General features: G+C 34.9%; 1 protein-coding gene and 1 non-coding gene across 2 annotated transcripts in view; one reads left to right on the top strand and one right to left on the bottom strand.

The window, feature by feature from the left end:
• The window catches only part of Wdr49 (WD repeat domain 49), a 142019-nt gene that overhangs the window by 81860 nt on the left and 44577 nt on the right, over positions 1-15582 (top strand). Inside the window, exons 10-14 of the mRNA XM_026403648.2 lie at positions 7255-7385; positions 9598-9696; positions 11291-11455; positions 13489-13676; positions 14441-14638. Coding sequence (XP_026259433.2) covers positions 7255-7385; positions 9598-9696; positions 11291-11455; positions 13489-13676; positions 14441-14638 — 781 coding nt within the window. The remainder of the gene's footprint in view (positions 1-7254; positions 7386-9597; positions 9697-11290; positions 11456-13488; positions 13677-14440; positions 14639-15582) is intronic.
• Positions 1388-1469, bottom strand: LOC113193243 (small nucleolar RNA SNORD60). The gene has a single exon (XR_003302118.1). It is a non-coding gene; the product is annotated as a small nucleolar RNA SNORD60 (small nucleolar RNA).

Genomic DNA, 15582 nt, shown 5'->3' with positions numbered 1-15582 from the left:
TTTTTACACATCCTTGTGTCTATTCTAAACTTCATCAGATAAAAACCTGCGGGTCAGGTTGTTCCCATACAAAGTATCGCATTTCACATCCCTCTGCCTTTATCTCTTCTCCTTATCAAGAAATTCCTCTTCCATTTTTTTTTTCATATGGCTGACATTTATTCCTATTTCAAGGCGTGTTAAGATACCTTCACCACCAGGATATTCCCTTTAACGTCCAAGATAAAAATATATCCTCTATGTGTCTATTTAACTTAGGGAAAAATATTATTAGATACACAATTTTATTTGTTTTTTATTGGTAAATTATAAATTATACATGATTAAAAAAAAACCCCAAATGATTGAGTAGGTTCGTTTTTTTCAAGCAAAGGTTATCAATTCAATTTGTGCATATGAAAAAACACAAAAAATGTTGTTTATCAGCTTAGCAAGATCTCAGATGTTTCACTTAGTATATTTTTTCCCCAATAGATATTTAAAAAACTTTATCCTGGTGGAAGACACTGAGTTAGGAACTATAGTATACAGAATATGAAAAATCATGATTCCTGATGTCAAGAGCATCACTTTCTGGAGAATCAACATGTACAAGGCAGGATATGTTAAATGTCATTGTAAAATAGTACTAAGAAAAAATGAATTAGAGCCCATGTTGTTTATTTAGAAATATAGTCATCAGAATTTATATGTCCAAAAAAAAATCTCAAAATTCAGAACTTCCAAAAATATATTTTCTATTTTTAAAGCAAAAATACTTAGAGAAAAAGTTGTAAATCAATATAGTGTCAATTAAAGATATCTCCTTGAATCCTTGGCCACATTTATGTTGTTAACATTAAATGAAAAGATGATCAATTATCTTTGCATTTGTTTAAAGTAGACATGTAATATGTATACCTATAGTAAAATCAAATAAATATTTTGATTTTTTAAAAAAATTTTAACCTGCTCTAAAATTCAGTGATTTAATACTAACAACTCATTAAAAAATATACTTAGTTTTCTTTCTTTATTTATCTCCTTTGTGTAAAGGAAAAATCTCCATGTTTTCTCCCAGCCTCTCCAAGTTATAATTGAAAATGACATATATTTATGACATACAAGGTTGATGTTTTGATATTTGCATAGATCGTTAAATGATTAATTCAAGATAATTACTATACTCTTCATATTAAATAAATATCATATATTTGTGAGAGAAATCTTTGCTCATAAGTATTTTAAACTCCTTAAAAATTTAGATATATGAAAACACTAAAAAGAGAATTTCTCATGTAACTTAAAATTTAAAATCATTCTGAAAATATTATTGGTAATAACATCCTTCTTAGAATTCTGTAAATAATAAGTGCTCAGAAAATAGGTATTGATATAGGTATTTATCAAGCCTCTGTCTTGACAATAATCAGACTGCCTATGCAGTTTTCATACATGATGTCAGGAATTAAAGTAGTTCATTACAGGCTTAATTTGATTTTTAAAAGTGTTTTCTAAGGTAAATGACATTAAAGATTTGAAGCTACCTAGGAATAAAATTTAACTTATTCATTACAAGATATTAAATTCTTAATAATTTCCTTACTAAGAAACTATAATCCCATGACTCAATTAATTTCTATTATTAGGCTAAGAATCAGAATGGAAAGTTCCAAAGTTGTAACTTATTCTAAATTAGCCATGCTGGAGCTAAGGAGAGAGAAAGGATGTTTGAAATTCACAAATAATCCTTAAATCAAATTTTGTGATTATTCCAGTGTCCAAAATTTGATTCCACACATTTTAGGAAGAAGAAAATAGGAAAGGAATCCAGATGAATTGATTCATGAGGAATTTATTCTCTGTCCTTTGAAATATTCTTTAAGCCTAAAAAGCTATGTATCAAAAGGTAGCTATTAACAAGACTTATGATAATTGTACTAATAACACATGAACAATTAACCTCCAAAGAAAGAAATAATTGATTGCATTCTTGTGAACTCTTAATTACTACATGGTTAGGATTCAGTCTAAACATTATTTTCAGGGCTAGGAGTATAGCTCGGTGGTAGAGTGGGTGCTTAGCATGCTCAAGGCTCCGGGTTCAATCCCAAGCACTCCACACACACACGCACCAAAAAAAAGTTATTTTCTTAACTTTTCATCCTAGAAAAATGTTTGTTTGTTTGTTGTAATCATTTCTTCTTCTTCTTTGCATTTGACAGGAAAACTAATTTTGTTCTCACAGAATTGTCCATCATGTCAGAATTCTGAATTAGATTATGCATTCCTCTTCACAAGATGATGAAATGGCTCTGTAGGAATGCTCTCAGGATTTCAGATGTGAGGTGTGTGAGGGAGCTGGTAAACTCCTCATACCAAAGGGAACAAGACTCTCAGACTCTGAAAATGGCCTAAAAATTGGCTCATTCTGAACTTTAATTTTACTCTTGGCAAAAGTACAAATTAAAAAAAAATTGTCTTAGAAATGGAAAAAATGAGAACCACAGTGTGGATTCTTAAGGTATTTTCAGGACAACTGTCATTTCAAATCAAAGTTTCAGGTTAGGCTTTAAGGGAGAGGCGTCAGGTAATTAGTTTTTCAGCATCTTGACACATAAGGTCAAATACCAGAAGGGCTACTTTTTACACCATCACATGAAATGCGTTTTGTTCCTTTGGGGGTGTTTCCTGAATATATTTAGTATAGATCTTTAATATGACTCTCTTGGTAAAAAGACATTTGACTCTGAATTCTGGCCTAGAGATAAAGGTGTAGGATTGAAATCTTTTGTCTCATTCTCACCCCACACTCTCCATCCTCAAAGGAAACTCTTCTCAGCCAAACTTACCAGTAGCTATTCTAGGATACCCTATTAAAGTGTAATTTTACTTAAAATTATCTTAGCTATAATATCTGATTAAATCTTAACAATATTATTCAAGTAATATTAATATTAAAATTATTAATTAATTTTAAAAAAAAGAAAATATTTTTTTATATTGATACAGGCTGAGAGACCCAAGGGAAAGTCTTGAGATAGGGTAGTCAGTAAAGTGTTGCCTGAGGATGTGACATTTAAGCAGATAATTTTTCCTTTCTCCTTTGTTAGATATTTATTGAACACTCCACTTATGTGAATCACTATCTTGGCTACTGTGGTTTACAGAATAAAACAAAATCCCAATTTCTAAGAACTTACAATTTATCATCTAGTTGAAATAATGTAAGAGTAAATACTGTAAGTGAAATGTGAATGATGTAAGAGGTCAGAAGAAAGAACTTTTTCTTTAAATCTTAGTTATTACAGAGGAATACTAGAGTAAGACAGGACTTAGAGAATAATGTGTGGATGGGTAGATGTGGGATCTATGTGGATGAAAATGCACAGGGGGATAGAAGAGTATACCATGAGTAAAAACACAGTACCAGAAACATAAAGGGTGCTTAGAGAACAATAATATGGCTTGGGGGGCTGGGGTTGTAGCCCAGTGGTAGAGCATTTGCCTTGCAAGTGTGAGGCACTGGGTTTGATCCTCAGCACCACATAAAAATCAATGAATAAAATAAAGATATTGTGTCTATCTACAACTAACTAACTAAGTAAATAAATTAAAAAATATGGTTTGGGTTGGACAAGAAAGTGTACTACAGAAACTTAGCCCCTAAATACACCCAACAGTTCAAAACATCTCTTGAAAGAAAGACATTGATTTGAATTTGACTTCTGTCTTAAAAATGTAGACAAACTTTGGATTTTATTGCATTATTTAATCTATCTTTTTAAAAAGTGGAAACAATATTTTCTACAACACCATATAAGACACAATTATGCCATATTTACCCTATGGCTTCTAGGGTCACTGTCAAGTAGTTAGTTGGATATTCACATATAATGTTGAAAAGGAAGAATAGAAGAACAGATAGATAATTCTAAAGAAGTAGAGAGGACCTATATATTATCGGATCTTGAAAAACAGGTCCACGTTTGAATTTTGTCATGTAGGAAATGAAAAACTAGTAAATATTCTTAAACAAGGCAATTAGCCTCATCTTTATCATATTTCCTCTACCTAGACTGCTTTCCTCTTTAAAGTCCTACACATCTTTTATGGCCCATTTTAAATATCAGGCCTTAACTAGGCTCTTTGTGACTTGTACTCAGGAATCTCAAGTCATTTGATTAGTATTTCCTTACTACTTACCACCTTTCACACTGCATTTCAGTTAAGTTTATGCTCACAGCTTATTATGTTTTGGATATGAGGTGTTCCCTGAAAGATCATGCATGAGAATGCAGGAATGTTTAAAGGTGAAATAATTATGAGAGCTATAACCTAATCAGTGGATTAATCCATTTGCTAATGGATTAATCCATTTCAAAGGACTGCTATACTGGGTGGTAACTGTAGGCAGGTAGGATGTGGCTGGGGGCAGTAGGTCCCTGGGTTGATGCCTTTGAAGTTTATATTTTGTCTCTGGTGCCTTAATTTCTCTCTCTGTTCCCTGGCTGCTCTGAGCTGAGCAAGGGCATTTCCTCTGCCATGCCCTTCTGCTATGATGTTCTGTCTCGCCTCAGGCCCAGGGCTATTGAAGTCCGCTGTCCATGGCCTGAACCTCTGAAACTGTGAGCAAAATAAACTCTTCTTCCTCTAAGTTGTTCTTGTCAGATATTTTGGTCACAGAGACGAAAAGCAGACTAACACATAGCTCTCAATCGGTAAGACCATTAACCGGAAATTTAACACAGGAGCAAGACGTGTTTATAGAATGAATGGACCTTGAGAGCCCCAGAACTAAATGAGTAATCTAGTAGCAGGATGAAGAATATACTAGAGGAGGGCGAACTGGAAGCAGTGAAACCGGTAGGAGGCTGTTGTAATTGTTCAACCATGAAGTACTGTGCACTGGCCTAGAAAGCTGTCTCTGGCAGTTTAAAAATTTTAAAAACGGAAGGAATAGCTATGTAACATATGTCAGAGGCAAAATGTAAGTATTTGATTTGACTGGGGAGAGAGCTACACACAGGAGGCTATAATGCTGGTTTATTTGGGAATCAGGATGGAGGGCTGATGGGGAGGGAAGATGGCAAAGTTTGTTTTTTGATGTTTTTGTAATATTGTTTGCTGATGGAAGCATTGTATGGAACTGTGAACTGGCAAATGGATACTATTCAACACCTAGCAGAAGTTTTGAATGGAAATCAGCTTAAGAGCATTGGTACAGAAGTGAGACTAGAACCATGGTTGTACAGAGGATCTCTGATTAAGCTAGTTTGAACGGATAGAGAGGAGTGGAAGAAAGGCACTGAGGAATATCCATATTAAAGGGGCTAGATAAAGAAAGGACAGGGTAGCAGAGACTAAGGAATGGAAGATAAAGAGACAGGAAGAGAAGCAAGAAGTACTGAAAACAGAGGAGTTTCAAGGAGAGGGAGAAAGTTATCGCCATCCAAGGCCGAGAAGGTCACTGTAAGCACAATTAGGAGACCTCACAGTGGTGGGAAGAAAAGCACAATTAAAAAAGGTGACGAGAGAATGATAGTGAAGACACCAATTTTAGGGTTTCCAATGTTCATTTGAGAAACGTGTGGCTCTAGAAGGAAGAAGAGGCTTAGCATGAGCTGGCAAACAGAGCTCAGACCCAGTAGAAACAAGGTGGTACTGATGGCCCACAATTTAATATCAACAATCTTTTCTTCCCAACTAGGAACCAGGCATTTCATTCTCTACCCATTCTAGTCTGTTCTGAAATTTGTTAGCAGTGCTCCAAGATGCTTACTTTCTTCTATTCAAAGTGTATCTGTCCTATATACCATTTCTTTGGAATGGTATTTTCCAAATGAGTTCCACTTTAAGATGGAGTATACTCCAAGAGAATAGATATGAAACCACCTAAGTATGGGAAATACCATAGAAAATGTGAATATGTTAAATGTCCTGAGATGCTTTGAGGAAAGAAACTTTATTGATTTTGCTTAAACTACCTAAGAGTATTCATAGATATATCCTACTTTATTATTATTATTACTATAAAACTTTCACTAGTTTCATTATACTTGTATGGGGAAACTGTGTTTTAGGGTTTTGGAAATGAATAATTAATCCAACAAAAGGATATGTTTGGCGTTAATGGTTATAAAAGAATAATTAATTCCCAGATGTTAAATATCCATAATTTACCAGAGAATTCAGTGAGAGAATCCAGAAGAAAGTCATTTGTTAGTCATTTTAATTTTGTTGTTGCTGTGACAAATACCAGAGAAAAACATCTCAAAGTAGGACAGATTTATTTATTTATTCATTTTTTTAGTTGTTTGGACACATGATCTTTATTTCATTTTTTTTTTTTTTATGTGGTGCTGAGGATCGAACCTAGTGCCTCACATGTGCTAGGTGAGCATGCTACCACTGAGGCACAACCCCAGCCCTAGGATAGATTTATTTTGACTTATGTTTTGAGAAGTTTCAGTCTAGGTTGGCTGGTTCCATTACTTTGGGCCTGAGATGAGGCAGATCATCATGGTGGAGGGAAGCTGTTCAGTTTATGAAAGCCAAGAAGGAGTTGGGGGGAGAGAGAAAGAGAAAGAGAAAGAGAAAGAGAAAGAGAAAGAGAAGAGAAGAGAAGAGAAAGAGATAAAGAAGAGAAAGAGAAAGAGAAAGAGATAGAGAAGAGAAAGAGAAAGAGAAAGAGATAGAGAAGAGAAAGAGAAAGAGGGAGAAGGAGAGGGAGAGGGAGAAGGAGAGGAGAGGGAGAGGGACCAGGGATAAGATATAGTCCACAATGGCATGGTCCCACTAATCTATTTCCTCATTGCTTATAGTTTCCACTACCTACCAATAGTCCATTCAAATTATTAATCCACCAAATGAATTAACCCACAGCCTTCCTGACCCAGTCATTTTCTAAAAATCCCATCTCTGAATATTGCTGCATTGGGGACCAAGCCTTCAACACAGATGACTTTGGGGAACATTTCAGATCTAAACCATAACAAGGGGAAAGCTAAATGTTATAGATGAAAATTGATGATAAAATTTGGGTCAGTGTAACCATTTATGGACTTATTTTTATTCATTCAATTATTTTTGGTTCTGGGAGTTAAATTCAGGGCCTTTTTGTTGTGCGAGACAAGTGTTCTGCCACTGAGCTATATCACCAACCCCAACATAGTATTTTAGACTTCTCAAATCACACCACTCAAGTGGATAATGGCTACTCAACACCTGTATCAATTTCAGATTCACAGATAAATTCTATATCCTTTTTACTAGAGCTATTACTGTGTTTCGACCCCAAAACTTCAATCGATTTTTCATCCAGCCTGAAGAATGGAAAGGTGGAATACAGCACCAAGATGACATCCTGTGTGCTGCCTTTTTACCTCCACAAACTCTTGCTACAGGTAAACCGAACCTTCACAACTGGCTGCAGGCAGTTCGGTTTGTTTTGGTTCACTTTAACAAAAAAACTTTTCTCAAGTGCAAAATGAATAGATTTCCTGAAGAAGCTGCGCTTGCCTTTAAATCACCTTTCAGTCCTTATTTCTAGGGCAATATATTAATGGTGATAAGTGTCAGCTCCTATGGTGGGTTCTTCGGCTTCTTATCCTGGCTCTGCCACTTGCCACAGCAAGATACTGTGAGAGTTACTCAAACTTTATAGTTTCTTCTGGCTAATAATCATATATTTATACTATATTTTTAAACTACAAATGACTTGTGTCAGGGTTTATCATTGTGCTTGGCATGTAAGAAGCACATCGATGATTATTGCTTTAATTTTTATTGTCCATTTTCAAAGAGTAGCATTATAATGGTTGAGTACAAATCACACCTTGGTGGTACTCAGATGTTACACAACGGGAACATTTTAACCCCTTGATGTAATTCAGCTCACAAAATGTACAAATCTAAGCTCTTAATACCATCCCATTGGCATACTTTGATGATGTAATATATTAAAGGGTTTGAAAACTCTTATAAAAGCAATTATAGAAACAGATGATACATTGAAATTTTTATGTCTGTATTTTGACAGCTTAATTTTTTTTTTTTTTATGGAATCCAAAATGTCATCAGGTAAGAGGAATGAAAACATGCAGGAGAAGAGCTGAAGTATCACTCTATGAGGTTTACTGATTCACATTTAAGGTTCCATTAATATTTTTAGGACTTACCTGATTGTCCTCTGGTAGGGCTAACTCAATAGTTGAATCCACTTTATAGCTACTGAAAATCCTTACCTTAGGGGAGGATCACATCCTGAATTGTGATGGAGACTGTGAACTCGAAAGTTGTGTGGTTGTTATTGTAAAAAATGTGTCATAAAATACCATTGTATTGGTGGATAGATAATCATTCTCCTTCTATTAGTTCTATATGCAAATGTTTGGTCAAGCACTTCACAAACAGAAAGTTTAAACACCATGAAGAGAACATGGATATGCTGTGGATATCTGAAATTCATCTGTTTAGCCAATTTCTGAGTTATACAGGCTGCCCTTTCCAGAATAGTACAGAGATGTTTTTTTGTGGGGGGAGGGTAAATACCAGGAATTGAACTCATGGGCACTTGACTGCTGAGCCACATGCCCAGCCCTATTTTGTATTTTATTTAGAAACAGGGTTTTACTGAGTTGCTTAGAGCCTCACTTTTGCTGAGGGTGGCTTTGAACTCTAAATCCTCCTGCCTCAGCTTCCTGAGCCGCTGGGATTACAGGTATGTGCTACCATGACCGGCTTCCAGAACAGTACAGAATTTTGTGTGCATTTCTCTCGACTCTTCCCAGCTCTCAAGGAAGTCACCATCTGTAGGTTCCACTCAAACTCAACCCTCCACTTGCCATTGACACTTTGCCAAAGACTCTGTTAGTCCTCCTGGAGCCACTGAACGTGGTGATGTGGGCCTTGCTGCATTTTTCTCCACAGGATAGGCTTGGTCAACTTAGCCTCACTCTTGAGTTTTTCCTCTGTTCCCTGGGACAAGAAATAGTGAGTACTTTCAGCAGGGAGAACTTTAGGTTTTCAGAATGCAATGTTTAATGCAAGGAAATAACACATGTATGTGCGTGTGCACCAAGAGCATGGAGAATAGAAACCTAGGAGGTCTTTAATAATAAAAAGAGTAAAATGATAATTAACACTTTTCAGTTCTTACAGTGTGCTCAGCACCATTCTAAATACTTTTCATTCTTCACAACAACCTGGTAAGAGAAACACAATTATTAACCCAGTTTTGTAGATGAGGAAATTATGGCATCAAGTAGAGTTAAATATCATGTGCAAAGTTACACAACTAATAAGTGGCAGAACTCGGACGGAAACTTAAATTGTTTAAGTGCAAAGCCTTTATTCTGAACATTTTATTACTCTAAAGTAAAAGAAAGTAAATGTCATTTTGTACACCTACTACATAGATTATTCTGTGAGGAATGTAAGTCTAAAGTTAGTAAAAAATATCAGTTATTTATATTCATGTCTCCAAAAATATAGAGAGAATGCCTGCTATGTGCCAGATTATATGTATGATGCATTGATGATGTATTTGAGTTACTATTGCATGTATTTTCTGTCTAAATTTTTGGCAACTTATATTCTTTATCATGGCTCATGTAGGGAGTTATGATGGAGAAATTGTTCTGTGGAACAATAGCACAGAAAATGCTCACTATGTACTTCACCCTGATTACCAGAGGTTGCTAAAATCAAAATCAGGTGAGTGCAAATTTGAAACTAAAATGTGACTGAGTCAGACCATGGTAGGGCTGGTTGTTTATGCCTGTATCTAATGCAGCTTACTGCTGAATTATAGATGATCAGCTATAAGCACAAAGGATTAGTGATAATGTTGTCTTGTCAAAGTGACTAAAAAAGAACCTTGAGATTTATTTGGCTTAGCAAATTCTCCACGGCACGTTGTTTCTTCTCTTTATGCTACATCAGCGTTTCTGCTTTACTGACAGCAGGGAGCAGGCCTCTCATTTTTATCTAGTTCAGTTTTTGCCAATAAACCTTGCCAAATTGCCTTTGAGTGAACCTTGGGTACCCCTTGGTAGGAAAATGGGAACTGTGTTCCCTTGATTGGCTGTTCAGGCTCAATCTGGAGCTTCTATTAAATATTATACCACCTGGAAATCTTAAATTATTCCTTGCTTTAGAAATCTGTGAGGAGCATTAGACAGAACTATGTTGTACTTTATGGGAATTTAGCAGAGCACATGAATATTTTAGACTTAAGCAAAATACCTTGACAATTGCCTTTCACATTTTATTTGAATTTCCTTAGATACTAAAGGTATTTCCTTAGACTAATTTATTCGGGCAATGAATATGTCATTCCTCATGGTCGGGCCAGGTTCTGTTGTCTCAATTGGATAAGCTCACAGAGAATGAATTCAACCTTAGGAAAGCACTGGTCGTCAGATGCAGTTGTTTGGAAAAAGCTGAGGAAGTGATTTATGGAGAGTAAGAAAACCAATTTAAGAGGTTGAGGATTACTTGGCTGCAGGCACACAGGCCTGACCTGTTCAAGTACAAAGAGCTTACTATAAGTGTTCATCTGAGCCTTCCATGGAAAGGGTGGGTATCTGCCTTTTTCTCTACCTTAAAGACAGCACTGACACCTATAGCAAACCAATTGCAGCTACCATTAAATATACAGAGAAATAAATACGATAGAAAAATAAATAACTCTGAATTTATAAAAGACACAAAGAACATATCTCTAGATTTCTTGCTTCGCAACTTTGAAGAGATCTCTGTAGATATTTTTCATGACTATGTGCACACTAGTCATAGATTTGCTGATGATTTTCCTCAGTTTTCTTTAGTGTCTCCTAGAGATGGTATTAGTGCACACTGGAAGTACCATTAAGGATGTCCTCTCTAAGGTAACTCACTGACAGCATTGCTAAAAATGCTCATTTAAATATGTAAAAATATCCATTAGACTTCATGTTCATTACAATATTTACAAGATTATTATTAATGATTAATAAGCTGGAAATGCCATATTATTAAAAACACATTTGTCTTGAGCATGTTAAAAATCTCTGAGATGTCAGCAGCAACTATAGTATGAAGTCCATATTAATTCCTGTCAAGGGAGAACATGGTGTATGTGGAATATGCAAGACAAAAATTAAATAATCCGTCAAGTTGAGGAAATGAATAGCAGGAGACTTGAAGGGTATTGACTGTATGTCTGTTATGAGACAGTGACTGACATGGACCTGTTGTTTCCATATGTACTAGTTTGAACAGCATATGTTTCTCTTCATTAAGACACCTGGCTTTGTCTTCACGACAGACACAGAGCCTCAAGACCTTCTCAGTGCTGAGAAGAGCCCCTCTTCCCACCACATGGCAGATCAGGCCACCCTGGCAGCCTACACCTTGGAGATTGACACCGAGGGTAACAATGCTGTTATGAGGCTTTGCTTCCTTGAAGCAAGGAAAACCAATGCAACCACAGGTAAAAGATGTGTTTATAGTTTGCCTGTGGTTGAGAAGGGAAGCGATAAAAATGTTCAATCTATTTCTATTTAGGTCTTGTAGCATTTGACTCCGTGTAGCTAACAAGTCATTCCTGAGTCATGGGAGGCCACAGGTCTTGCAAAGGAAATTAGGGTTGATGAGAATGGGTGCAGAAGTGGGAGTCAGACTAGAAGTGACGACTAATTTATCCAGTGCTGTGTGTAACAGGATCAGAGTGACGAAAATTCTGACAAACTATTTTTTATGGGCAATGATTGAAATTGGTGTCCCAGCCATGGGGAAGAGAGACCTTAGCCGGGGAGGAGACACAGCTAAAGACACATATCCCAAACATAAAAGAGTCAAAGTTTAGGTTCAAACATAGCAGAAGAGTAGAATGAGGAGAACATAATGATGAGCTTGGAGATTGGAGCAATAACAAATTCTGAAATAACTTGGATCAGAAGATCCAAGGATGAGAACTCCCTGTTTCTCTCTCTCTCTCTCTCTCTCTCTCTCTCTCTCTCTCTCTCTCTCTCTCTCGGATAGTTGTATTTACTTTCCAGAATAAGTCAGAATCTTGGTTTAATTTTTACTGAGATGAATGCCAACACTGTGCTATCAGATGATTTACTGTAGTTATTTGATATCATACTGGTGAAACACCCATTTTCCTGATATTTTCTCTATTTTCAGTGGCTATAGTAGCATGTTTCAAAGAAAATTGCATTGTTCTCAATAAAAATCTGCTTTTGAGAATAGTGCATCTAAATATTAGGAATTATATTTATAAGTATATTTTCATCTAAATATTAGATGAAATATTTATATATATATAAGTATATATATATAAGTATATACTTATATACTTATATATATAAGTATTTAAGTAATATATAAGTATATTTTCATCTAAATATTAGGAATTATATTTATAAGTATATTTACTTGACATTAGAGATCTAAACTTATGAGTTATATGTTTGAAAAAAGAGATAAGCATATCTAAATCATGTTTTCTATTTTTCTTTCCCATATTTAATTTGCAAATGGAAAAACTGCATGATACTCATAGAAATCTTTTCATCATCAATGTTGTAGGAACATTGTGGAATATTTAAAATGGACTTGGAACAGATTATAAAACTTTCTATTTTCTAGAACCCACTTATACTCACAATATGAACTATTATCCTAAAATTACTCTCATTTCCTTAACACTAATTCTTCTTAATGATATCAGTATTCCCAAATTGTTTCCACTGAAGTGACTACATGCCATTATTTCTATCTTAAACAGATATGATTGTTAATCACCAGTACATTTGTGAAGGAAATTGGAAGTCATCTACAGATTTATCAGATAATAGGAACTTTGCCACAGAAGAATAATTTAGGTAAAGTGCTTTCTACAAAGCACATAAAAATGGAAAGTGAAAAGGTTATTTCTAGGTCTATTAACCAAAAAAGAGTTCCATAAGGGCTTACAATAAATTCTTGATGAAAAATTTAAAAACAAGCTCAAAATCAGAATTCTAAGCTTGCTGCAAACAGAGAACTTAATAGCTACACTTTTATCACATATACATGCCTCTAACTTTGTGCACCGGTGTTTTGACTTCTTTCATGTATATGTCCAATAAGTGATTAGGAAAGATAAGTTTTGTGTAATCAGAACATTATTATTATGTTGAAATTAATATTTTATAACTTTATTTGAAGAAAACTTAATTCCATATTTAAAAAAAACCAAAATAACATTAGAGTAATAAATAAAGGAAAGGAAACTAAATATAATGAAATATCTTATGTATCTTATCTCATTTACTACTTAACACAAACGGGTGGCACGATTATAGGTTTATTTCCATTCTGTATTCTAGAGCATCAAAGTGGAACTGGAAATTGTCCTCAGTGCTATCAACTCTCTAATGCCACATGCTTTCTTGACAGAGGGAAAGCCACTTGAGGAAGTTATTTTCTGGTGTTTGTAGTTCCAGTTTCCTTATTAGGTTTTCCATTTCTTTTAAGGAGGAGCTAACCTGGTATCATGTGGTGGGTCTGGTTATGTCAGATTCTGGAATACATTTAAGAAACAACTTCTGGCTGAGTTTTTGGCCCACAGAGGAGCCAGATCCATTATTATGTCTATTGATAAACTGAACCGATACCTTACCACAGGAGATCTTGATGGATGTTTGAAAATCTGGAATATAGAGGTAAATTGAAATTATTTTCCCATTGTTTTTGATTGCCTCTAGTTGCAGAAAACAAAAATTTAATAAAATTATATTCAATCATATGGATTGGGTCTTGTCTGTTTCTTAAAGGAAGAAATACTCAAGTTTTGAGTATTTTAAAGAAAGCACGTACATTGAGCAGAGACTTCTTTTAAACAAGTAATTGGGAAAGCCAGCTTTTTCTCAGTATTGGAAAGCTGTTAATATATAGTCAAGTCAAACACCCAATTTAGTAATGCAATTTTGTCAGCAACGTACTGCAGCATCATTTAAATATAATAATTAGGTGATACTTTATTTGGAATGAGATTATAAATGTAATTTAGAAGTACTGGAACTTTAACTAATATTATTGCCATCATGAGCTAGTTTGGTTTTTCTTTTTTTAATCACTGATTACATGTTCAGTTTTTGAATAGCATTATAATATTATGTAATATGTGATTAACAATACAAAGTAAAGCTCCTCTCTATCAAATTACTCTTCATCTTTTTCTTTCCATTCTCTTCCCTGTCTTCTTCTACTTCCCAAGTCAATGAAGTGAGAAGCTGTTTTTTTTTTTTTTTAATGTTAATGCCATTTTTCTACCCTCTGATATCATGAACTCTCTTTTGCATTTGGGATCACAGATGGTTATTATCAAATATACATTTTTCATTTTTGTATCAGGCTTTAGAACAAGTGCTATGCCATTTTGAGCTAATATTTGGATTTTTACAGTTCTGAAATTTGTTTTTTTCAGGACTACTGTCTTAATTCCAGTGAGAACAAAGTCACACAACCCCCAATGCTAATAAGATCATTCCAACCTCATGAGGACCGGATAACTTCCTTGGAGGTTTGTGAGCGAGGTGGCCATCTACTGATTGTCTCCTCCTCTGCAGACTGCAGCATTTGTGTGACTGGAATCTGCAATGCTCCTATTTGGATCTTTGGTCAGGTAGAAATACTGTTCCTTTCTTATTGGAATATTTACTTGGCATTCAATATGAACTTGGGATGATTTCCATTTGAATCTTACCAGTCTTGAAAGAACTGACCTAACATTTCTGAAGCTCTAGTTCCAGGCATCTCTTATCCTGTCTACCATTAGATGCAGTAGTTCCACCAAATAGAGGACACTAGAGACATGGAAAGACATATTTAAAGACATGTTTAGTACGACTCAAAATATTTTAGGATTTCTGAGAAATTTTTCTTTTCTAAAATACATAAATTCAAGTTCAAGATTTAGTAAAAATATAATATGGGGCTGGAGTTGTAGCTCAGTGGTAGAGAGCTCGCCTCGTACATCTGAGGCACTGCGTTCGATTCCCAGCACCATATATAAATAAGCAAATAAAATAAAGGTCACCAACAACTAAAAAAATTAATATATGTAAAATATGGATAAAATTATCATTAGGCAGGTGATTCTGGCTATCAAATAGTAATAAAGGTAATAATCAGATATGGAACATTTTGGAAAAAGACAAATCTCCCTATTCATTTCCTGGTTTATTTTTTCAAATGTAATAGTTAATATTTACTGGGTGTTTTGTGTGTACTCAGAATATCTAAGATCTTTACATGAATTATTTCTTTTAATTTTCACAATGGTCCACTCCATGAGGGTAGAGGTTCCATTATTTCTATTATATGGATAACAAAACAGAGTCACAGAGAGTTTGAGTGAATTCTCAGCTCAAATAAGCTCATGATGGCCGACTTTTGCCCTTTTACCCATGCTGACTCACTTTAGAGCACATGCCTTTAATCCTTTCCTTCCATGAAATTAAGGTCTACTTGTTCCTGACTGAAATAAAATAGAAGTGGGAGGCGTGGAAGAAAGGGAATATTCATTGTTTCATATTTTTTGTTCTTGTTTTCATGGGGGCTTTGTTC

Source organism: Urocitellus parryii, chromosome 2 (assembly GCF_045843805.1).
Source record: "Urocitellus parryii isolate mUroPar1 chromosome 2, mUroPar1.hap1, whole genome shotgun sequence".
NCBI lineage: Eukaryota > Metazoa > Chordata > Mammalia > Rodentia > Sciuridae > Urocitellus > Urocitellus parryii.
The sequence above is the reverse complement of the archived record's forward strand: the minus strand, read 5'-3'. Positions and strand labels throughout refer to the sequence as shown.